Source organism: Labeo rohita, chromosome 7, assembly GCF_022985175.1.
Source record: "Labeo rohita strain BAU-BD-2019 chromosome 7, IGBB_LRoh.1.0, whole genome shotgun sequence".
Lineage (NCBI taxonomy): Eukaryota > Metazoa > Chordata > Actinopteri > Cypriniformes > Cyprinidae > Labeo > Labeo rohita.
The window spans coordinates 44,060,078-44,084,243 of NC_066875.1; the positions used below are offsets into that span (position 1 = coordinate 44,060,078).

The 24,166-nt window shown below is 35.7% G+C and overlaps 3 protein-coding genes across 3 annotated transcripts in view; 2 read left to right on the plus strand and 1 right to left on the minus strand.

Annotated features, from left to right (window-relative positions):
• The window catches only part of LOC127168428 (transmembrane channel-like protein 3), a 31,062-nt gene extending 22,371 nt beyond the window's left edge, over window positions 1-8,691 (plus strand). Inside the window, exons 18-23 of the mRNA XM_051115286.1 lie at window positions 970-1,095; window positions 1,603-1,681; window positions 1,849-1,891; window positions 2,060-2,324; window positions 2,423-2,494; window positions 5,252-8,691. Of these exons, the coding sequence (XP_050971243.1) occupies window positions 970-1,095; window positions 1,603-1,681; window positions 1,849-1,891; window positions 2,060-2,324; window positions 2,423-2,494; window positions 5,252-6,110 (1,444 nt within the window). The 3' untranslated portion in view covers window positions 6,111-8,691. The remainder of the gene's footprint in view (window positions 1-969; window positions 1,096-1,602; window positions 1,682-1,848; window positions 1,892-2,059; window positions 2,325-2,422; window positions 2,495-5,251) is intronic.
• A 601-nt stretch (window positions 8,692-9,292) lies between these two features.
• stard5 (StAR-related lipid transfer (START) domain containing 5) lies at window positions 9,293-12,698 on the plus strand. Its single transcript, XM_051115293.1, has 6 exons — window positions 9,293-9,798; window positions 9,884-9,933; window positions 11,134-11,266; window positions 11,783-11,900; window positions 11,980-12,073; window positions 12,176-12,698. Exons 1-6 carry the CDS (start codon window positions 9,709-9,711, stop codon window positions 12,318-12,320), a joined length of 630 nt encoding a protein of 209 aa, XP_050971250.1. The 5' UTR covers window positions 9,293-9,708; the 3' UTR covers window positions 12,321-12,698.
• Window positions 12,699-19,141: 6,443 nt separating this feature from the next.
• il16 (interleukin 16) overlaps window positions 19,142-24,166 on the minus strand; it is a 42,852-nt gene continuing 37,827 nt past the window's right edge. The window contains 5 exon segments of the mRNA XM_051115285.1: window positions 19,142-20,084; window positions 20,790-20,918; window positions 21,429-21,588; window positions 21,590-21,679; window positions 23,334-23,435. Of these exon segments, the coding sequence (XP_050971242.1) occupies window positions 19,924-20,084; window positions 20,790-20,918; window positions 21,429-21,588; window positions 21,590-21,679; window positions 23,334-23,435 (642 nt within the window). The 3' untranslated portion in view covers window positions 19,142-19,923.

Below are 24,166 nucleotides of genomic sequence, written 5' to 3' on the forward strand. Positions count from 1 at the left end.
CGAATTCAGCCTTTTATACTGTATTAGTCCATTAATTAAGCGTTTCCTTTCTGTGGGGGATAGGCTTAACGTGCAAGTTAGCGGGTTACGTTTATATACTGGGCTATTCTGCTAGTCTGTATGTTTTATTAATATAAGGTGTGTACTGAATTTGGCCTTCCAGTGTCTTACATCAAGCGTTTTAGAATGTCCCAAAACCGTGCCTTGATGTATTTATATAATACTTGAGTCTAAGTTCAAAATAAAACTCCATGAACCGCTCAATTGCGAACGTACAAGCTGTATGAATCAGTACAAGCTGTAGAGTGAACTCAATTGGTTTTGTGAGAGAACGCAAAGTTTCTCGAGGAAACGCAAAAGTTTTGCGAAAGAATGCAAAAAATCAGAAAAATATTTTTTCCTCCCACCCTGAATTTTTCCACTCTGATTTTCCACTCACTTTTGACTGGTAGTGTAGCTATATAATTAATAAAAAAATATATATTCTAAAACAACCTGAATGACAAAAAATTACTAAAACTTTAGCTAAAATTAAAATGGAAAAAGTGAGAATAAACACAATAATAGTATCTGTTATACTAAAATAATTGTGTCCCTGCATTTAATAATGCATACATTCAACTGATCATTTGTGCAAAATAAATCCATGTGATCAGCCTTCTGTCATCCTGAGGAAGTTTATTTTGCAACGATGCCTAGCTGACTGTACATTATCTCACTAACTACACAGCTACCTTCAAAATAAATGAATAAACGCACATTAAATTGTTGGAGTTGCATCTATTTTGAAATGTGACCAGCACTGATGCATAGAAAATTGTTTGCTTGTTTATACAGTTTAGCATTGTTTATACAAAAATATTTAACTTAAGAATGACTCACCATTCAGAATCAAATATTAGCAGAGTATAAGAATTGTTTTGAAAATACACAGCTACCTTTCTTCACATCTCCTCTGATGCTTTGTAGTGGCCAGGAGAAGATTTACGACATCATCTCCGAAACCATTGCCAATGACTTCCCGCTGTGGTTCAGTAAAGTGATGAGTTACGTCACCAGTCCTGTGGTAGTGCTGCCCGCTCTGCTTCTGCTCTTGTAAGTACTTTTATGTACACTGGCCTTAATTACCACATATTTATTTATTCCTGTGATCAAAGCTGAATTTTCAGCATCATTACTCCAGTCTTCAGTGCCACATGACCTTTCTGAAATCATTATAATATACAAATATTAAGGTTTTTTGCACTAATAGAAAGTAAATAAAGGTCTTTACTGTCACTTTTGATCAGTTGAATGTGCATTTGATATGTTTTGTATTTGCATATTTTGTATTTTTGATAGTCTGAGGTAGGAAAAACACAGGTTGATTCAATTAAAGAACGTAGCTTCCTTACTGCTGAGTTTGGAGGGTGTAGATTAAAAGCTTTAGGAGTTGCATTTACAAGTTTTGGCCTGTGTTTATAGAGAGTTAGAGAAAGTCCATATCCCTGTTTGTACAATATCAGCATGCTGGTTTTGTCAAGCCAACATAATTCGACTAGGTGAGCAGGACAAATGCTTTCAGTTACTTAACCTTGTGCTGTTCGTCACTGTCTTTTACAGCATGCTGATCTACTACCTCCAGTCCATTGCTAGATCACTCAAAGTCACCAACAGCCAGCTCAGACTGCAGCTGCAGACCGTGAGTTACTCGAAACTGAATATCATCATGATGTATTTCGGTTCATTTAACAGATCCGTGATTTACAATAAAGAACCCGAGCGAAACAGGATAAGGTCTTTGGATTTCATATAATCTCATTTCTCCAGCAGTTTATTTTATAACGCTAATTAAATCTCCTCTTGCAGGAGCGCACAGACGACAAGAAGAAAGTATTTCAGTTAGCTGCAGGTACTTTGTCTATCTTCATTACGAATACAAGAGAACGTTTCAGGCTCATTTCAGGCTGCTGAGCAGTAACGGCCAAAGTTATGCACTCACAATATATAACGTCATAAGCCAATATCAGCTTGTCACCAGTTGGCTGGACATTTGGGTTTGTAAATGTGTGATTTACAGCACGTCTGCAGGCACCTGAGGGCGGCGATAAAAAGCCAGAACAAGAGAGCGACCTCACTAGTATGGAGTCGTCCGCCCGCTCCACCTCCCCTCCGCGCCGCAACGGCAGCGTCACCAACTTCGAATCTCCCGTCCGCCATGAAAACAGCATCCGGACCATAACGCAGTCGGCTTCACGGCCTGACATCCCTAGAGCCGCCGGAGCGACGCGGAGCCCCTCTGTCCCTGTGCGGCAGAAACACAAAGCAGAGCCTGTGGCTAGTAGGTCTGTGCTGCTCTGTGGCTTTATATATTCATTGCTGCTTGGCTTCCATGCATCTGCAGTTCATGAAGCTTCACTGCCCTCCATTTCTGCCCATATAGTGCTTTCAGAATGTACAGCAGCCCCTCAGTTCCTCAAAGACAAGTACGGCGAGTGGAGTACATACCTGTCAGGTTTGATATCTTCATGAAGTTATGAATGAACAATTTTGTTTCTACCTATGACGGTACTCTGTTAAAGCATTGTTTCAAAGTTCAATACAAATTAAGCTCTATCAACAGAATGTGTGGCATGATGTAGATTACTGCAGAAAATAATATCTTTTCTCATTTTTCAAAGGTAGAAATCACGATTACAGTAGTGTTATTGTTAACTAAAATTGTGACCCTGCCTGGACCACAAAACCAGTCAGAAGTGTCAATTTTTTTGAAATTGAAAATCATGAAAAAAGTTGAATAAATAAGCTTTCCATTGATGTATGGTTTGTTAGGACAGAACAGTATTTGACCGAGATACAACTATTTGAAAATCTGAAAAAAATCAAAGTATTGAGAAAATCGCCTTGTTGTCCAAATGAACTTCTTAGCAATACATATTACTAATCAGAAATTAATATACAAATATATATATTAATTAAAAATAAATATACAGTAGGAAATTTACAAAATAACTTCATGGAACATGATCTTTACTTAATATTCTAATGATTTTTGGCATAAAGGAAAAATGGATCATTTTGCCCCATACAATGTATTGTTGGCTATTGCTACAAATATACCCCTGCTACTTATGACTGGTTTTGTGGTCCAGGGTCACAGTTAAAACTATTAAATAACTATTATATTTTTGTTAATTGAAATAAAGCAGAAATAAATTAATTATTCAGAAAAACTTTACTGCAGTTTATTGTTTGATCGGTAAAGCTGTCCAAATCGTACTTTTTGAGCTGGGACTCATTTTCTAAGTGGATGAACTTCTGGTTATGAATTACTGGCATAATTCCTGCAGTGCAGTTTGCTTTATGCATCCTTATGCATATCAAACATGGCATGACAAGCCAAATATTTGGATAAAGTACACAGACACAACGTCATTAATTACTCCTAATGCCGTTCCAAACTTGTACAACCTTCATTCATCTTCAGAACACAATTTAAGATATTTTTGATGAAATTCGAGAGCTTTCTGACCCTGTGTAGACAGCAATGCAACTGATTGTCAAGGTCAAGAAAGGTGGTAAGGACATTGTTAAAATAATCAATGTGATATCAGTGGTTCAACCGTAATGTAATGACATACCTTTTATGTTCAAAGAAAACAAAAATAACGTTTTTATTCAGTAATTATCTACTGTATGAGTTTAATGCAAGCGTGTGGTGCTGCTAACGTAGGAGCCGGGGTTCAGCTGGCTTCAGCTATGTTGTGTTACTATTGTGAACGTGCTTCGAAGACTAACACGGAAGAGAAGAAATTGTTGCATAAAGTCTTTATTTTTGTTTTCTCTGTGCACAAAAAGTATTCTCATAGCTTCATAACATTACGGTTGAGCCACTGATGTCACACAGGCTATTTTAGTGATGTCCTTACTACCTTTCTGGGCCTTGAACGAGTCAGTTGCGTTTCTGTCTATGCAGGGTCAGAAAGCTCTTGGATTTCATAAAAAATATCTTAATTTGTGTTCTGAAGATTAACAAAGGTCTTATGGGTTTGGAATGACATGAGGGTGAGTAATTAATGACAGAATTTTCATTTTTGGGTGAACTATCCCTTAAATGACGTTGTGTCTGTGTACTTTATTCAGATATTTGGCTTGTCATGCCATGTTTGATATGCATAAGGATGCATAAAGCAAACTGCACTGCAGGAATTATGCCAGTAATTCATAACCAGAAGCTCATCCACTTAGAAAATGAGTCCCAGCTCAAAAAGTATGATTTGGACAGCGTTACCGACCAAACAATAAACTGCAGTAAAGTTTTTCTGAATAATTTATGTTAAGTGCTTTAACAAAATTCAAACTTTATATATTTCTGCTCTTAAACCCTTCAGAACAGTCTCACTTGACTTAAATTGTTAATGTGCATTAGTGTAAATGTGCTTCTTTTTTTTTTTTTTTTTTTTTTTTTTAAACTGAGGGACAAAAAAAAAAAAAAAAAAAAAAAAAAAAAAGGGTAATCAGCAATATGTCACAGTTAAAGACACTTTTTCTGCAAGCACTTAACTAATCCACAACTAGAAACAAAAACATTTACTTTAATAATTCCCCAAAAAGAAAGTGTTCTCTCTTTCTATGCTTTTCTGCATTTCATGTTATACTCAGCACAGTGTGACTCATAATACATTTTATCTTATGAAACATTGCTTTCCTTGTAGGTTGCTTTGGATAAAAGTGTTTGCTAATGAAATAAATGTAGATTCTGTTCATAGAGCTTAACTTAAAAATAAACTTAATTAAATATCACAAATAGGGTCTTCAGTGCTTGCACTTTGAGAGTAAAACTTCATTTGGCTTCACCAATCATTTCATAAAATGCAATGCACTAATCTAATTAAAGGAACAATTCACCAAAAATGCAAACATAGTCATCATTTACTCACCCTCATGTCATTCCAACCCTCTATTATTTTCTGTTTTTCTGTGAAACACAAAGTGAGCTCTTAGGAAGATTGTGGGCAGATTGCATTTATGGTGCTTTTAGTCCTTGACAGTATAAATCACCATCCACTTTTTGCTTAACAACTCAAGAACAAGAAAAGAATACAGGTTTTGAAACTACGTAGTGAAGCTGCAGTTTTGGGTGAACTGTTACTTTAAAATAAATTACAAGCCACATCATAAAAGTAAATGTCTGTTTCTTGAGTTAATGCAAGGTATGGTGAATATGTGCAAGCATACATATTCATGTCACATTTTGTTTTCTAATAACCAGGCATTCTGCATACTTGGGCAGCACCAGCGGTTCCTGCCGCTCCAAGTCCTATCACAACATGGCCTACAACCCGTGTACACGGTACGCCGAGAACATCCATTCCGATCCGCTGTTTCGGAAGACCCTCCGGCCCATGCACGCTGAGCCTGGCGTAATCACAGCTCAGAGCTATGTAGGCCGCCGAGCACATACGACACGCTACGTCATCGTCAACGAACACGAAGCACGCAAGAAGCTCATGCGCTCAAATACACGCATACCGAGACATTACCGCCTCGCAGACGAACCGGAGATCGTAGAGCTTTATCCACGTAACGTGAAGTGTTACATTCCTCGTACTCCTCACCGAAGCCACCAGCCACACCTCAGTGAGGAAGAGGAGGAGGAAGAGGAAGATCCGAAGAGCAACACGAGGAGGGGATCGTTCAGACAGTCTAACCGTCCGCGATCGCTATCTGACCTCCATCAGACTGCACGATTCTACATTGGCGAAACGATAAACAGTCAGTTGTCTATGGAGCAAGGTTTATACGCCGACGAAGAAGAGGACGAGCAGGAAGATGACTGGGTAAACAACCCTCAAACAAACATCCGAGGCCCAGAGTCGGCTCACAGGTATGGCGAACCGTACGTCAAGCCTAAGACCAAGCACAAAGTGGAGCCGTCGCTGACCGAGTCGGATTCGGCATCGCTGGCGTCCAGTAGTGATCAACAAAACAGCAGTACGGATCAGTACATCCAGGTCATTCACAACAAAGAGAAGTACCTGAAGTCCAGCGCCAAGCTGACCAAAAAGAAATCCAAGAACAGCGTTAAACTTAATGTGTCTGGTAATGATCTTGTCTGCTCCAATGTTTAACCTATTTAGAGCTAAAACAGAGATTAGGGCTCTGTTCGAAAACACTGGTAAGCTGTTTAAGTTTACGTAAACACCAAGTGTTTCATAAGGTAGGTTGAATTATTATCCTGCCTTCTAAAGGCTGGAATACATTGCATGACCTTTTAAAATTGGAACATATTGGAAAACACTAGGCATCATATGTGATCTGATGACTTTTAAGTCATTCCTAGTCGTTGCTGACAAATGAAAACAATATGTGTTCTAAAATCAACTCGTTTGATATCCTCCAGGTGAATAGAAACAGAATCAGAGTCAGTGACCATTATACGCTACGCAATTTTCTTTAAACTCAGACTGCCCCAAAATCTGCAGAATGCCTCTGCCTTTTGACAACTATGGGCAACTTGTCCAGCCCTGTAGTGTATTGGAGCCTTGAAAGGCTGCCTTCTGGCCAAATTGTAATGCAACATTGTATGCATCCTTTACCATTATGCACAATGAATATTGCAGTCCTACAGGCAACTTGGATTTTGCCTTAGATATGTATACATAGATACCTTTTAATGTAGCTCAGCCCATTTTCGGTGGTGGTCTTATGTCTTCCAGTTTGTATTTCCACAGCATGAAGGTAAGTTGTATGCATTTATGAATCATCCAATTGTTATAAAATCTTCCCAATCTACTGACATTTGTTATGACATTTGCTTTCAAACATTACAATGCACTTGATAACGTGTTAACACTACAAAAAGTAAATCCAGCTAATTACTTTTCAGCAGTGATCAGAATCACGTTTATTGCCAAGTAATGTAGGTATACATATACAGGGAATTTGTCTTGGTAAATTGGTGCTTGACAAAGACAACAGAAAACCAAAAATAAATAATAGAACAATGAGGTAAACAATTTTAAAGTAAGGCAAGTAAAAGCTATACAATAAAAGCAAGAAAAAATGTAGGAAGATAAAATTAAAATATAAAATACAAATGTAATGTAACACTATAATGCTATAGAGCAGGGGTCACCAAACTTGGTCCTGGAGGGCTGGTGTCCTGCACAGTTTAGCTCCAACTTGCCTCAACACACCTGCCTGAAAGTTTAAAGTATATCTACTAAGACCTTGATTAGCTGGCTTCAGGTGTGTTTAATTAGGGTTGGAGCTAAACTCTGTAGGGCACCGGCCCTCCAGGACTGAGTCCGGTAACCCCTGCTATTGAATTTAAGCAAAAACAAGTTCAAAGACCAGATTCTAAAGATGGCTGCACACTTGCATTAGGTTTGTACATAAGCCTTCTGCCATACTGGGAGGGTCAAAGAGCAAGTTGACTTTGTATTTTGTTATACGCATATATCTATCTTCAGTAGACTTCAGCAGATGATTTTGTTGAACTAACACAATACAAAAAGATGAAGCTGTTAGCTAACACGCCATTTAAAAACTTACCATAGTTTATATTTATTATATTAAAAACACAAGCCAACACATTTTCACCCAGTTTCGCCTAGTTTGTGGTTTTCCCGTGGAATTGGGCTACTTTAACATTGTTGCCATGGGTTGAAGCGACTCCAATAACATAACATTTAGCCCCTGGAATTCTAATTTGACCAGGGTAACCCCCTTCAAAATGCGATTGGGCTACTTTTGAGTAGCAGTTGGGGGGGAAGGGGGTTGTTCTCAGGGTTGAACTTTGTTCTAACCTCTAAAAATGTTCATCCAATTTCTTTCGTTTTTACAAACTGAGGCAGCACAATGTTATGGCACCTTGGAAAACTTATTGATTTTTACTGTAGGTGACGACACATTGACTGTTCCAAGATGGCGATGGCGTCAATATCTGGAGCAGTCAGTTGTGGCATCTACCTGCCAATATCTATGAGGTTCCCCCACATCTACTAAACTAGAAAATGTTGACGTTGCAAATGGGCAGCTCGAGTATTCCCACCTCCAACTATGTCTGAAACACAACATTAGTCCATCCACAATCCACATTGAGAGAAATGTTTATTATAAATACAGTGAATTTCATTCATAATGAAATATAATGATTAAAATATATATATACTATCTTAGCGTATAGCATAGCAAACATCCAAATGACAAACTGCACAAGTTGCTGTCTATGAGGAGAGTTCCAAATCAGTCATTTGTGAGATTCCATTGTAGCTTGGATCACTCCATACAAGTCAGCTGCTTGTGTAGGCAGTAAGGCAGCTTACTAGGTTTTGGAACAGAGCCATTGATTTGGTGTAGTATATAGAGGTTTATCATATAAAAGTTACAGTTTTGCCCTGTAAAGCACAAAGAAATTACAAGTGTGTAAGTGTACTTTGCATGTGTCTAGATTTACATTAAATCTAATATATAAATCATAATGTTTGGATATCTGTAGACTGCTGTCTGATTCAAGGCTGAAAACGTGAATTCAAAATTCGGGTGTGTATGAAAATAAAATAAACATTGTAAAATGAAAATTTAAGAATCAGCTGGCCTTGATCCAAATGGGCAACAGGTGAAAAGAGTTCCCGCATAAGCACTTATGTTTAATCCAATGCTTTTAATATTAATTTTCAGATGGCTAATTGGCTAAATTATTACATTACTGAAAAAAAAAAGATCTATATTTGAGTCCAGCAGGGTCATGATAATGCTTGTGTTTTAAGTGAAATTAAAACACTATAAAAACCTTACTATAAAGGACAGAGCAAAAAAAAAAAAAATAAATAAAAATAAATATTTATATGGTCAAGCTCAGGCACAAGAGCTAAGCATTGCTTAACCATTAACCTTAACCATTAAGATAATGACAGTGAAGTTATTTTTAGTGCTTTTTAAAATCCATGACATTTTAAAAAAAATAGTTTAGATGAGATTGTCAGCTTTTGATATACCATTGCATATCTGAACTCTTTATTATAGGCCTGGATAAAATTAGAAGAGAAAAGGTAAACATCTGCTCAAACTAAAGTCGCTTAATTATTTAAAGTTGCCCCATGTTCACCTAAATGTGATATGAATAAAATATTTTGATGAAACTAATTCATATTTAAACAATCAGTCTGTTTGTTTATTTATTAATACATATGGGGACGAGTCAGTGTACTGTAAAACAGCATCGACCCAGAAAACTCAAATTCCCAGAATGCAACATTCTTCTGACGATCTACAGACTAAGGAAGTGGCCTTCTACTCTTTTTTTTTTTTTTAAACTTAGGATGATTTTGTGACATTATACGGGTTATTGTCTCTTTTTGTTGTTTTGATCGCGCTTGTTTAATTGAAGCGTTCCCTTGATCCCCATTGAACTGTATCGATTATTATCTGTCGCAGCCGGTCAGTCACGATGACAGTCACTGTGATCATCTGTAACTAATGAATGAACTGAAAACATCTGACCTATTATACCAGAAACTGGCAGATGTAATTGTAGCCACTGTTAGTGTATCGGTATTGGACGTACTTGAACAAATATCCCGGAAGAATCGAAGGTAAATTGTTTAATTTGACTCTTTTTAGCAGGTCGCAACCGGTCACTCGCGATATAACGCTTTAATACATGTGCTGTTAGAGGACAAGCGATAAAGTGATACAAAATAGAACTACATAGTTTCCATCGTCATGGATTATATACAAACAGCCAGATCAGTGGAAGATCGTCTCCTGAGCTACAGAAAAGACGAGTCCGGATGGAAATCATGCAAGAAAACTGTAAGTATTATACACAACTGTGTCATTTTGTCATGTTTTGCAGTTGTTTGTCTGTAAACAAACATTGTGGGTTTTTTTTCTCTAGAATGATGTCGTGGTGTATTGGAGACCCTCCTGTGAATTCGCGGGATATGTGTAAGTATAAATTTGTAAATTACACTACGATCCTGAATTTGTCATCGTGACGTCATATGTGCTGACTTCTCGTGTTCATGTTGTATAAACACTCCAGATAGTGAAAATGCTGTTACATATTAAATGAGGAATATTGCACCCTCATAAAAGTGGACATTATTCAGCCTGTGAGACTGAGGGCAATACATATCCATACTCGTGCTGTCAGGATATGAAACATAATGTAAAAATAATATCCATTGCTTTAGTTGTGCTCAGCTGCAGAAAAATATTTCACATGGCAGATATTTATTTGACTATTTGAATTATTGTAACTATATGTTTTGAAGTCCTGAAGACCTAAAGATTTGATTATGGCCTTGGCCAACTTGAGGATTTTGGTATAAAGTATAAAAATTATTATTATTATTATTATTATTATTATTTTTTGTAAACAAATTGTTAGTTTTCTTTTGTTGCTTTTCTATGATTCATTTCATTTCTAATAATTTTAAAAACATTAAGTTACCAGAATGTCATTATTTTAGGCATCTAAAATAAAATGCTTTTTTAAAACAAAGAATCAGTTATATTATAATTATCAAAAACAGTATTAACGATATGTCTTTTAAAAAAAATCATAAATAACAATCAGTTGTTGGCCAAAAGGTGGGAACCTTGTAATGTGGTGCATTGTGAACTTATAGTACAGTAATGTGTTTTATGTAAAGATATTCTTTTTAGTGCTGTCAAATTGATTACTCGTGATTAATCGAATTAGTCGCGATAAATTGATTCAAAATAAAAGTTTGTTTACATACTAAATGTGTGTGTACTGTGTATATTTATTATGTATATATAAATACACACACATATATGTATATATTAAGGAAAAATGTTACAATTATATGTAAAATGTTTATAAAATAAATTATATACGTGTTTACATACAAATATATACAATACATACAAATATTTTTTTAAATGTATATGTTTAAATGTATATTTTACATATATATTATGTAAAAACAAACTTTTATTTTGGATGTGATTATTAGATTTGACAGCACTCATTTATTAATATTTAAGTGATCACATATTTTTTAGCCTTTTCTAGCATTTTATATGCTGTCGACATCATGTGCAAACATGACAGCAGTGGCATTAACCTTTGCTCTGTATGCATGAGCAGTAATTGTGTGTGTTCTTTGGGGTTTTCAGGTATAAGGGGGAAGGGATCATTAATGGCAGTCCAGAGAAAGTCTGGGACTGCTTGAAACCTGAAATCAATGGACTCCGTGTAAAATGGGATGCAAATATAAAAAAGTTTGAGTTGCTTGAGCAGGTGTCTGCGGTAAGAATAACACGCAAATACAAATACATGTGAAACGAGATCATTGTTGGGTTAAATCATATGACCTGACCACTTCCTCTTTCAGGTGTAAGGAACTTTTTTTGGTGGTGGTACTTTATTATTTACTTGGTGATGGTATTTTATTTTAAATCAGTTTCTTGGATCCCAGTTTAATGTGCACAGTCAGCTATAAGTAAGCCATTTGTTGGCTAACATCCTGAAAAGTGTAAACACTGGGTGTATGGTACATTGGTCTGTTTGTTTGAGTTGAAAAATCAGCCTCAAAGCAACATTGGCTCAACCAGTAGCATGAGTTTGAGGAAGTTTTTGTGATCAAGAGAAGTATCTTGGATACCTGTTTGAAAACAGTCATTATTCTTACCATTTCATTTCACCATTAATAATTCTAATTTCATTGAGATGTTTATGATGCACATGACATTGCAGCGATTTGGTACGTAACGCTGTGATGCAACGGTACATTCATTTCTAAAGCACTTCTTTTTCATTTCCCAGGATGTTTCAATCTGTCGAACAGTCACACCTTCGGCTGCTATGGGCATTATTTCACCTCGGGATTTTGTTGATGTCATTTCCGTTAAACGCTATGAGGATGGCACAGTTTCATCGAATGGTATGTTGGGTTTAAGTGGATCTGAATCCGACACTGTCCAGAATAAGATAATGATGCTGTTATTGGTATTGTTTTATAGCTACCAATGTAACCCATCCAAACTGTCCTCCTCAACCCGGCTTCGTAAGAGGTTTCAACCATCCGTGTGGATGTTCTTGCGTTCCTGTTCCAGGGTGAGTTTCTCATGTCTTTGTTTGATGTAATTCAAACATCAGACAGCAGATGGAGACAATTTCATCAATTGGATAAAATGTTTACCTTTTTTTTCTCTGTAGGGAACCAGGCAAAACCCAGCTGTTCAGCTTTTTCCAGACTGATCTTGGAGGTTTGCTTCCTCGTTCGGTTGTTGATTCATTTTTCCCCACAAGTATGGTGGAGTTTTACAGCAACCTGACCAAAGCCGTAAAATCGCTGAAATAGCACCAATGGCGCTTTATAGATAATACCCCCTTTTAATCTAAAATGTGAATATTTTAATAATTTGACTCACTTAATTGCATTTAATCAAGCTTTAGTGGAAAGTGAATTTACCTTTAGATTTATTCTTGATTCTTCCAACTGCTACACGTGTTCATACACATTTGCACAGTGACCGTTTTATAAGTACAGAGTACTGGAACGTTTTGTTTGCCATATTATTTTAGAAATTCTGAAAACTAGATGAACTCTTGCACAAACAAAAAATACATATTTACACTTATGCGTTTGGCAGATGCTTTTACAGGGTTTCTGCAGATCTTAGTCTTAATTTCCCAGGTGGAAAAAGTGCAGTTCCATAATGCACTTAAAGTGCTCTGTTTTCACACTACTTTTGTACTTAATATACTAAAAATGATTCTTTAGTACTTCTTAAGATTATCTAAGTGTACTCAAATGTGCTATTTTGGGACAACATGAATATGAACTAAAATATGTTTTTAACATACTATCTCTTTATTTTAAAAAAAAATATTTAGATAGCACTTGTAGTACACTTAAGTGTACTACACTTTTAAAAATAAAGGTTCTTTGTTGGCATCAATGATCCTATGAAGAACTTTGAACATCCGTGGAACCTTTCAAATGCAGAAAAGGTTCTTTTATAGTCGAAAAAGGTTCTTTAGATTTTTAAAATGATCTTTGAAATGGTTCTTTTAGGAGTTGTTCACTACAAGGTTCTTTGGAGAACCAAAAATGGTTCTTCTATGGGATCACTGCAAATACACCCTTTTGGAACCTTTATTTTTAAGAGTGTAGTGTATGAAAGATGGGTTCAAGTGTATTACAAGTGGTAACTAAATGCATTTTTTTTTTAAATACAGAGATATTTTAGTGTGTGATATCTAGCACATTTTAGTTCATATTCCTTGTGTCCCAAAATACCACAGTTGAGTACACTTAGATGATCTTAAGTTTATCTTAAGAAGTACTAAAGAATCATTTTTAGTATATTAAGTACAAAATTAGTGTGTGAAAACAGAGCACTTTAAGTGCATTATGGAAGTGTACTTTTTTCACATTGATGCCCTTGCAAATAGATGCAGAACATCTTAAATTCATAAAGTTATGGCATTGAATGTTTCATGCACTGCATAAAATAAATATCTCGCTCAGTATTTGTCTTGATAATTTGTAAGTTCCAATATCTAAACCTTAAATCAAGACCCATTTGCTTGAGATGCAAAATGAATATATGAAGTCTGAAACTGAACTATTTTAAACAAAAGGCTTAAATCGAGAACAAATATCTGTCAGTGTGGTATGAAAACTTTTCTCTTTGAATTAAGTTGATTTTTCTGAGCCCATTGCCAGTCATTTGTTCTTGTTTTATTCATAAACACAATTCATTTTGATAAATTTCTCAAAAGCAAGTGCTCTTGTTATTTGCTTAAAATATATTAGACATTTCCGCTGGATAACAAGATAAAATTACTGAGGAAGAGCATCACTTTTTTGCAGTGTAATCAGGAAGTACAGTAAAAGTTATTTCCATATTCTTGTGTTTGGGAGCAGAGCTATTCAAGCCATAAGCTATTTTTTTTATAAAATGTATTAAAAAGTAATGGAGACCTGTTAGAAGTTGTTTTCAAACTCTTGCTAAGTTGAGTGCTCCCTTTACATTTACGTTCAGAGAACATATTGACGTTTTGTGTTCCCTTCACTTTATTCCTTACATTTTACTTGGTTTTAAATATCTTAAATGTATCTTCATAAAAACCTGCAGAAACCCTGTTTTATCCAAAGTGACAAAGTGCATTCAAATGTCATTTTATCCGTCTGTCTGTTTCATGGTAATTGAACACATGATGTTGGTGCTGCTAGCATACAGTCATTCCATCAGGGTTGTTTTTTGCCATAACTCAGCAGTGTGATCCCATAATGCAGCATGATGATAGATCTGAAAATTATTCCAATCATATAGGGCATTGTTAAAATTTTTGGACTTTACAGCGCTATTTTAAAATGTAATGACCTGCCTTTACGTCTACCAAGCTACTAGTTTGGAGCCGTACATAGGCAGCACAGGTAATACTCCTCACATGACCCGTAAGAAAACTCAACTCACAGTTGATTTGAATAGAGTTTAGCTTTAGCATGCAATGTGATGCTGCTTAAGAATGAGGTATCTAAGAAGGCAACATAAAATTTCTGCTTTTGTGTCAGGAGCACATGTTTGATGTCTGGCCTAAATAGGCAGTTCACTAGTTTCTGGAACAGAGTCCTATTTTAATAAGCTGTTTTAGTATTTCAGTCACATATTTGAGAACGGTTGTCTTAGATTGGAGATTATATTTTTTATTTCAATAATCCAGTTCTTGTGGGATGCTTAAGCATGACCCTTACATCACATATTTAACACAGTCTGGTTGTTAAATATGATTCAACTTTCTGTAAGTATTTCTGTATTTGAATAGTGATATTTTAGCGCATAAATGGCTTTGGCAAAGCATTGTTTACTGACAGACACACATCTTCAGACGTATTTGAAATTGCATTTGCTGCTGTTCTCGGTTAACATAACTGAGTTTATGTACTGTATTTTTAAAACTGACAAAAAAAGGCCAGAACAATCATGACAGAATTACGATGAGGGATGTTATGATATAATGGTAAAATAAAAACCCACGGGCTCAAGGTTTAGCTGGTTAGCATGACCCCAGTGTCCCCAGCTGGTGATTATGTAACCAGTATAAACATTTTTGATGGCCAGTCAAAAGTATCCTTGTGCTTGTGTACACAACTATCCACATCCACAGGGTTCTGTGCCAGACAAACCAGCAACTGCCATTAAGATGAATGGGAATTCTAATGGAACAGGGAGTTGAGTGTAATTCTGTGTGGAATCTGAGTAATTAAGAATGACTCAAATTTTTAGTTTTTTTTTTTATTTGAGTTGAGGTAGAGAACAGGATGCAGTTTTAACTTGAATTTATTGAATTTATTTACAGTGTGTGCGTAATTATTCAAATTCCAAACCACATCAGTCTTAGTAACTACTATTAATTTTGTACCTATTCATTTATAAGTGTTATGTAATTGTCCATTTAAGGAGAAGTCCACTTCCAGAACAAAAATTGTCAGACAGTGTACTCACCCCTTGTTGTCCAAGATGTTCATGTCTTTCTTTCTTCAGTCGTAAAAAAATTGTTTTTTGAGGAAAAGATTTCAGCATTTTTTTCCGTATAGTGGACTTCCGCATTTTGAACTTCCAAAATGCAGTTTAAATGCGGCTTCAGATGATCCCAAATGCAGTTATAAATGATCCCAGCAGAGGAAGAAGGTCTTATCTAGTGAAATGATCAGTTAATTTCGTAAAAATAATACAATTTATAGACTTTTTAATGTCAAACGCTCGTCTTGTCTTGCTCTGCCTGAACAGTTTTTTTCCGGTTCATGATGATTAGGGTCGAAAAACTCCCATCTCATGTTCTCACTCAACTTCAAAATCATCCTATAACGCTGTTTTATAATTTTTGTTGAGGGTGTTTGATCTCCAAAGACTGATTTGGTACTTCTGCAGCGATGTGGGATGATTTTGAAATGGTTTTTGAAGTTGAGGGAGAAAATACGATCAGAGTTTTTTCGACATACCCTAAATTGAGCCAGAATACACAGAGTTCAGAGAGAGCAAGACAAGACGAGCTTTTGGGATTAAAAAGTATTTAAATTGTATTTTTTAAATGAAAATAACCGATCGTTTCGCTAGATAAGACCCTCCTTCTTTGGCTGGGATCGTTTACAACAAGGGGGTGAGTACATTATCTGTAAATTTGTGTTCTGGAATTGAACTTCTCCTTTAAGGCTGGAAAAGAAAAACTTCTTTTGTTCAAGGTTTTCTTTTACAGATAAAATGAGCCAAAAAAGAGATTTAACTCAGTCTGAAAAGACTGATTTAACTCAGGATGCAAGACAGACTTTTCAGGATAGGAGATAAAAAAGGAACTCCCAAAACATACTGCCAGATTCTGGAACATAAATTCTTCGAAAAGTATGTGATGCTGGTCCTTCAAGAGCCACTCTAAACTTATCTGTCCATAAAGCCTATAAAAAATGTCTTCATGTATTTTACTACACTTGTGATTCTTATTAGGTGAGGGTCATTTTTTTAGGATTCTTTATCTAAGCAAAGTCTCTGAGAACCTGACACATTGCACTTCTGGAGACTTCAGGTTGGTTGCAATGCTGGAAAATTGTGGCACTGGAGACTAAAGGGTTTCACACCTAATTCTTCACCCTAATTCATAACTCTTTTGCTGAAAACATTTCTCTTTTCTTGTCCACCTGGGCCTGGTTTCACAGACAGGGCTTAGACTAAGCCAGTATTAGGCCATTAAAGTAATTTTTATAAATGTGCCATAGAAAAAAACATTACTGGTGTGCATGATATATTTTAAGATCAGTCAGTGCAAGTTTCTTTCATTTGAAACAGCTCAGACTTACATTTTAGTCTGGGACTAGGCTTAAGCCTTGTCTGTGAAACCGGGGGCTGTTTTTCTCTGACCGTACTGACTCATTGAGCATTTTGCTGTTTAATGGTCATGCCTTAACTTTGCAATTTCTGTATTGCATTAGTTTTGAATATTTCTCATGGGCATTTAATAATTTTTGACTTCTCAGACTGAATTAAATCTCTTTTTGGCTCATTTTATCTGTAAAAGAAAACCTGCCTAATTATAATGCACACCTGAATATAAGTAATTTTCACTTCTAGCCTTCATGGACAATTACATATCACTTACAAATGATTAAGTACAAAATGAACAGTACTTACTAAGATTGATGTGCTTTGGAAATGGTAAAATGTGCTTGGAAAAAAATAGATCAGAATATCGACTTGCCTAGTAATTATGCACGCACCATCAGTTGAATTAATCGAATAACTGAATGAAATGTAAAGCCTTTAGGTTAGATATTTAGTAAATTACCTCAAAAAAGTTAGTCATTATTTCATCGACCATGGTGGAGGATAAAATTGTGTCATCATTTACTCACCCTGAAATTGTTCCGAACCTGAGTTTCTTTCTTCTGTTGAATACAAAAGATGAGTCAAAGCTGCTGGCAGCCATTGACTTCCATAGTATGGAAAAAATGCTGATGATGTCAATGGCTACCAGCAACTGTTTCGTTCCCAACATTCTCCAAAAGAAAGAAACTCGTACAGATTTGGAACAAAATGAGGGGGAGTAAATAATGATGGAATTTTCATTTTTGAACTATCCCTTTAATTTCCCAAAATGCTATACATTTTCTAAAAGTCAAAATATTATAATTGTGTTAGTCTAATCTAATGAATTCTTCTGTTGTTTTACTATTTCAAATACACTTTTTGTCATTTCACTTTAAATTCTATTCCAATTTTGCGTCCTGTGGGGCATAGCATATTTAATTCAAATATACATGCATAAATTAAAAGTGTCAATTTTAAGTTAACATTCCAAAAAATATGGAAATAAGACTTTTTTTTTTCAGCTCTATTTTGGCCTTGTATCTCTGCTTGTAATTGCACATGGACAAAGGGACTGTTTAATACTTTGCCACTGATATGACTGACCTCAGAGAGAATCCAGTGTGTTGTGTGTCTTTTTGATCTCTTTAATTACTGTTTGCCTGTTTTGTTTTTTTATCCAACTGCATGATGCGTCTTGACCAATAGGTACTTTGTGTTGTTATGCCTGTATGCCGTCAGTGAAATTACTGTGAACGCATGCTTGTTGCCTGGAGATGTGTTCTGTGCTTTTTATTATTTTTATGTACTGTAAATGAGCAGTATGCTCTAGTGCATTTCAGAATTATTTTGGGAATCTACATTTTACATCCGTCTTGCAAGGAGTGTGTGCTTGCCTTCAGTAGTACTGTGCAAAGTTCTCTGTATATTTTAAAAATACACACAGATTTACATTCCAAAAGCAGTGTATACAGTTTGTCAGCTCTGTCAAACAAGAGTTTTTGATTATTCCAGATTTGTAGTTTTTTTGAAGTCAAAATGAAATGTCATTTGCAAGTCATTTTACTTTGTAAACTGGTGTATTTGGCGGTACTTGGTTTTTATCCTCCTGGAACTGATTTGATGGCGAAAAGTGGGCGGTGCAAACCAGAATGGAGGCACATGATTGGATGGGAGAAGTTGAACCGGTATGAGGGATTCATAACAGCAGATTAGTGGAGCAAATCAATATATTTTCATATTTTGATAGTATATTCTTTTTAATAACAAGCAGTGATGAATCTCACTGTAAGACTTGGAAATATGCTTTAAAATCAGGTAATTTCTGATTTCATGTTGACTTCAAATGTTTTTAGTCTGTTTTTGCTCAATGCAGTTTATTATGTCCACCTGCCATTGACTGTGGGACATCTGTGTACTGTTTGTTAATACCTTAAAGAAGCAAAAACAAAAGAAATTGCACTTTGTAGAACCCATTGTATGATTCTCCTTTTAGATTATGTTTTCAGATATTAAAAATGATCGATGACCACGTTTATCATGTGTATCGTACTTTATTTGGACATTACAAACTTTAATAGTTACATTTAAAACATCTTTGTTCTGACACAGTTTCAATATATTAAGGCTTTTTTTTTTTTAAGGGAAACCAATAATAACTAACAAGACCAGAATACCAGAGGCACAGTAGTTATTTTATTAAACCGTCAAAGATGGATTCTGATAGATATTAGATATTTTGTGAAAATATCAAATTAACATATTTATTATTTCTGCCTTTGATGAAAACTAGAGGATTGTTCTATTAGAGGGAGTGTTTGACAAAAAAATGTTTTTGAAATATTCTACTTCATAGTTACAACATAAATTTTCTTTTTTGAAAAACTGTTCTTTACATTTTGCTTTGGTGAAATGGTTTAGAAATATATCTGAAACTATTTACAGGCTTGTGCAAATCATTGCATCAAAACAGGCAGACTTGACAAGAATCTTTTTTTTTTTTTGTTTTGTTTTTTTTTTGTTTTTTTTTTATGAATCCCTGATCATGACAGTAAAACAGTACTATACCAGCACAGTGATGTGCTATAAAAACTCTGCTTAGAAAAGCAAGCCTTCCTGATCATGTAGTACCACATCATGCAGTGATGCACTTCATGCACATCATATAAGATACGAAAGTCATACTGTCAAAATGCATTATTGGCAAAATAGAGCAATTAAGGCAACTGAATGATCTCAGCTGGGTTCCCAAAGTCATGGAAACCTGGAAATAAGTGATTTCCAGACCTGCAAAACTCACAAAAGTTGGTGGGGAAAACCTAAACATGATGTAAATGTTTATAGTGAATATACTTTTTTTTATTTTATTTTATTTTATTTTTTTGCTCAACTTGAAAACTTAACTGAATAGAAATTGGTCTTTTTGAATGCAGTTTCGAAGAAAAAATGAGGTCAAATCATATGGTAACCCTGCTTTTAAGAGACATTTAAGAGGCATTTCTTCAAGGTTTGAAATGAAGTTTCGCATTATTTAAAGTTGATTCAAATTTGAAATAAGTCCAGTATTTTCATCTGGGTGCTTCTGAGTGGCGTTTAGCTCTAATCGCATTTTTTTTTCTTAATGACGAGTGTAAACGGCCCATCGTTAAGGCCTTTAATGAGTGTCCAGGCCTCAAAGCGTGTGAGACCTTGCAGAGATGAGTCCTGTATCTGCAGCACCTCATCACCAGACTTCAGCCCCTTTTGCTCAGCGTCACTCCCTGCCAGAGAAAATACAGTATATATTGTAAGATTCATGTACATGCTAATTTTCAGGCCCTCATGTAATCTGCACCTGCAGAACTTTACAAAAATATTTCTGCAGAATGGGAAAACCACCATTCAGAAGGTTCTACGGCATGTTTGTTGGTTTATCAAATATTTTGTTTATTTTGATGCTGCTTTCAGCGGCCACACTGAAAATAGTTTGGTGTACAAACAGTTTTTTGCTTAAAATTTTACAATTAATTACAAGAAACAACAAAATAGCATTGAAATGTGAAGTAGAAAGACTGAAATATTATTTGCCCTCCAGTTTTCTCTGCAGTGAATGAGTGCCGTCAGAATAACAGCTGATAAAACATCAGAATAATCCACAAGTAATCCACACCACTTCAGTCCATCAATTAATGTGCTTTGTAATAAACAGATCCATCATTTGGATGTTTTTACATTTTTAAACCATTGCAAACAAGACGTTAATTGATGGACTGGAATTGTGTTGATTATTGTGATGTTTTTAGCAGCTGTTTCGACTCTCATTCTGACGGCACCCATTCGGTATCATTCATGAGCAAGTGATGTAAATGCTAAATTTCTCCAAATCTGATAAAGAAACAAACTTATCTACATCTTGGATGGCCTGAGGGTGAGCAAATGTTCATTTTTGCTTGAACTATTCCTTTAAATATCAGTTATAGTCTCACCTGTAAATACTCTGTTGACGGTTAGTGGTCTGTCTCCATTAATGGAGCCTTTTCCTCCCTCAAGACTAAATCCAACTCCACCTGCGTTCTTCTCCAGCTCGACTGTCACAACTTCGCCTCCGTCATCCCCTGAGAGTCCAATTTTTGAATCAAAAATCATAAAATTAAGTTATGCATATTTTGCATCTTTATATTTGTGTTAAGCACTGGATGGCATTCATTTTCTAAATGACTATTAATATAGTGCATCCAGATACATCATAAAACACACTAAAATTGATTCTTAAAACACCAGCTGTTAAAGATCAAAATCCTTGATGGCGGCACAAGAAATCTGGCTTTAGTTACAAAGCATTGTGAAAAAATAATACTCCATCCAAGTTTTCTAACTAAAACTGTAAAATTGCTTTGCAATATCTACCAAAGTTGTGCAAGAACAACTGACGTGTCAGATTTGGATGGAATTAGTCCATCTGTGAAACATGAATTCTCTGCCTCGCAAAAAAAAACTAGTCCATTTCAAACAGGGCTTTTTATTTGACCTCAGTTGTAGAGTTTTGTATTCCTTTCGTGCCCTATTAAACGTTGACATTACACATGAATGCCATGGCTGTGCTGACGTCAGTAATGTTGGCCCACCTGTGACGCTGCTCTCTGTCCCGCTGCTGCAGCTGGACTCATTAGCGTTAGCGCCTCCCTTCCCTTCTGGGTCTTTGTTCTTGGATACCACTATCACAGCCTGCTTCATGGTGCGGGCCTGTCTGAGAATGGCAGTGGCGTCGCTGTGCGTGACATTTTTTTAGCGTTTGACCGTTAATGGACAGCACCTCATCTCCTCTTTCAATGGTGCCCTCCTGAGCAGCCAGACCACTGGGAAACACCCTGTGAACCTGAACGGTGCATGAGTGGGTAGATATCAATAAATAAAAGGAATGGATACTATTCTTTTGCTAGCATTAATTGTCTACATTTTGTATTTACAGCTACAGCTGAAGCACTGGAAGATTGAAGCTGTATCCTATAACATCTTAAAAGTTTAGGGTTGGTATGTTTTTGAAAGAAGTCTGTTATGTGCACAGTTACAACTGCAATATTGCGAAATGTGAAAATATACAATTGAGGTCAAAAGTTTACATACACCTTGTAGAATCTGCAAAATGTTAATTGTTTTTACCAAAATAAGAGGGATCATACAAAATGCATGTTATATTTTTTATGTAGTACTGACCTGAATAAGATATTTCATAAAAGATGTTTACATATAGTCCACAAGAGAAAACAATAGTTCAATTTATAAAAAATGACCCTGTTCAAAAGTTTCCATACGCTTGATTCTTAAACTGTGTTGTTACCTGAATGATTCACAGCTGTGTTTTTTGTTTGAGATCCATCTTTTCACACTGAGGACAACTGAGGTACTTACATGCAACTCGTACAGAAAGTTCAAATGTTCACTTTCACTGATGCTTCCAAAGAAAGCATAATGCATTAAGAGCCAGGGTGTGAAAACTTTTGAACAGAATGAAGATGTGTACATTTTTTTTATTATTTTGCCTAAATATCATATTTTTATATTTAGTACTGCCCTTCAGATGATACTTACATTTTTCCCAAAAGACAAAATAAGTTAAATTTCCCCTATCTTCAAATTCAAGTTTTCACCCCCTGGCTCTTAATGCATTGTGTTTCCTTCTGAAGCATCAGTGAATGTTTGAACCTTCTGTAATGGTTGCAGTCTCTCAATTGTCCTTCAGAGTGAAAAGATGGATCTCAAAATCATGCAGTCATTGTTGGAAAAGGTTCAAATACACAAAAATGCTGAAAAAACAGAATTTGTGGGAACCCAAAGGACTTTTCTGAAGAACAGAAGGCAGTTTAACTGTTCAGGACAGACAAGGGACTCATAAACAACTATCACTAAACAAACAAAAAAACACAGCTGTGGATCATTTATGTAACAACACAGTATTAAGAATCAAGCTTATATGTAAGCTTTTGAACGGGGTCATTTTTATAAATTCAACTATTATTTTCTCTTTCGTCTTTTATGTGAAATATCTTTTTCAGGTCTGTACTACACAAAATAACATGCATTTTTATATGATCCCTCTTACTTAAACTAAAGTGCAACTAAAGTGCATGGCAATATTTACCGCCAAGCTCACAAAAGGCCCTCGGAAGTAGTTTGTTGTGACATAAGACAGCTTTATATAAGACACAGACAACACTTCAGTCTTTGCACACTAAAAATAGTCCCTTCTGACATAGATTTACATAAAATACATTTTAAACCTACAGCAAAGGGGATGATTATTGTCAGCGATGCCAAACCTGATCTAAATGCACTATTTTTAATTGATCACATACATTTGAGGCTTGGACATTCTGCCTAAGATTTTATTTGTGCTTCAGGGAAACAAGAAAATAATACCGATCTATGCATGTACAAATGATGACAAAATTGAAGAGGCTGTGTCTCCTCTTGACAGGTGAATTAGATAAGCTGTGGTGTGTGGTTTATGGAGATACAGAGACGTCACTCACTGTAGTTGCTTTGTTCTCCAGATCAATACCGCCAGCAATGCTGAAACCCAAGCCAGCTCCTTCTTCTTTATGTAGAATCACAACATGGATGTCTTCCAGTTGCTAATGGACATTAAGAAATTCAAATTAGCCTTGTTTATAGGGTATTTTGTGGTTTAAAAACCCTTTGTATCTTTGACTGTACTGTAAACTGAATTTTAGTACTCTAATGCATTTAGCATAGCAGTTATTTTAAAACATGCTGAAAAACAATCTGCATTTGTGAACACAGGTTTATCGCTTTTTAAATAACAGCTGCCTCACTGATGATTTCCAGGCCGGCTGGACCCTGTTCCCGCTCTATTACATAACGCAGTTTTGAGAGAAATATAGAGATAGTGTTAAATAGCACATAATAATCTTGTTAATAATCATTTTGTCAAAGTCACATAAGGATTTGGCACTGTCTTTAAAGATGACACTTGTCTAAACATGATTAAGTCCATAACTCAGCCCTGCTAACTAGATTAATGCAGCTAACCACTCATCTTGGATAGCTTTTACAGTTGTTCCCTTATTTATATAGTCAACAGAACAGAAAAGCTGGCATGCCCTTAAGAAATTTCTGCAAAATATTGACACTTCCTCTTTTTCTGCATTTTTGGTCCTACAGCACAAACCACATTATGTCACAGCACGTATGTATTGTATATCACTTCATTACCCTGAAGGAATATAGACAGTTTTGTTTAACTGCAGACAGAAAATGTGGCAGAGGAATATTGATTAAGAAAATGGTCATAAATGCAAAACAGTGCAGCAAAATGCACCCAAGAGGGACATTGCAACACTGC

Excerpts from the sequence above, each read along its gene's own strand:
- stard5 (XM_051115293.1), top strand. The coding sequence starts at position 9,709 with ATGGATTATATACAAACAGCCAGATCAGTGGAAGATCGTCTCCTGAGC. Across the intron at positions 9,934-11,133 it reads TGTGAATTCGCGGGATATGT|GTATAAGGGGGAAGGGATCA; the intron begins GTAAGTATAAAT and ends TGGGGTTTTCAG. Across the intron at positions 11,267-11,782 it reads TGCTTGAGCAGGTGTCTGCG|GATGTTTCAATCTGTCGAAC; the intron begins GTAAGAATAACA and ends TTCATTTCCCAG.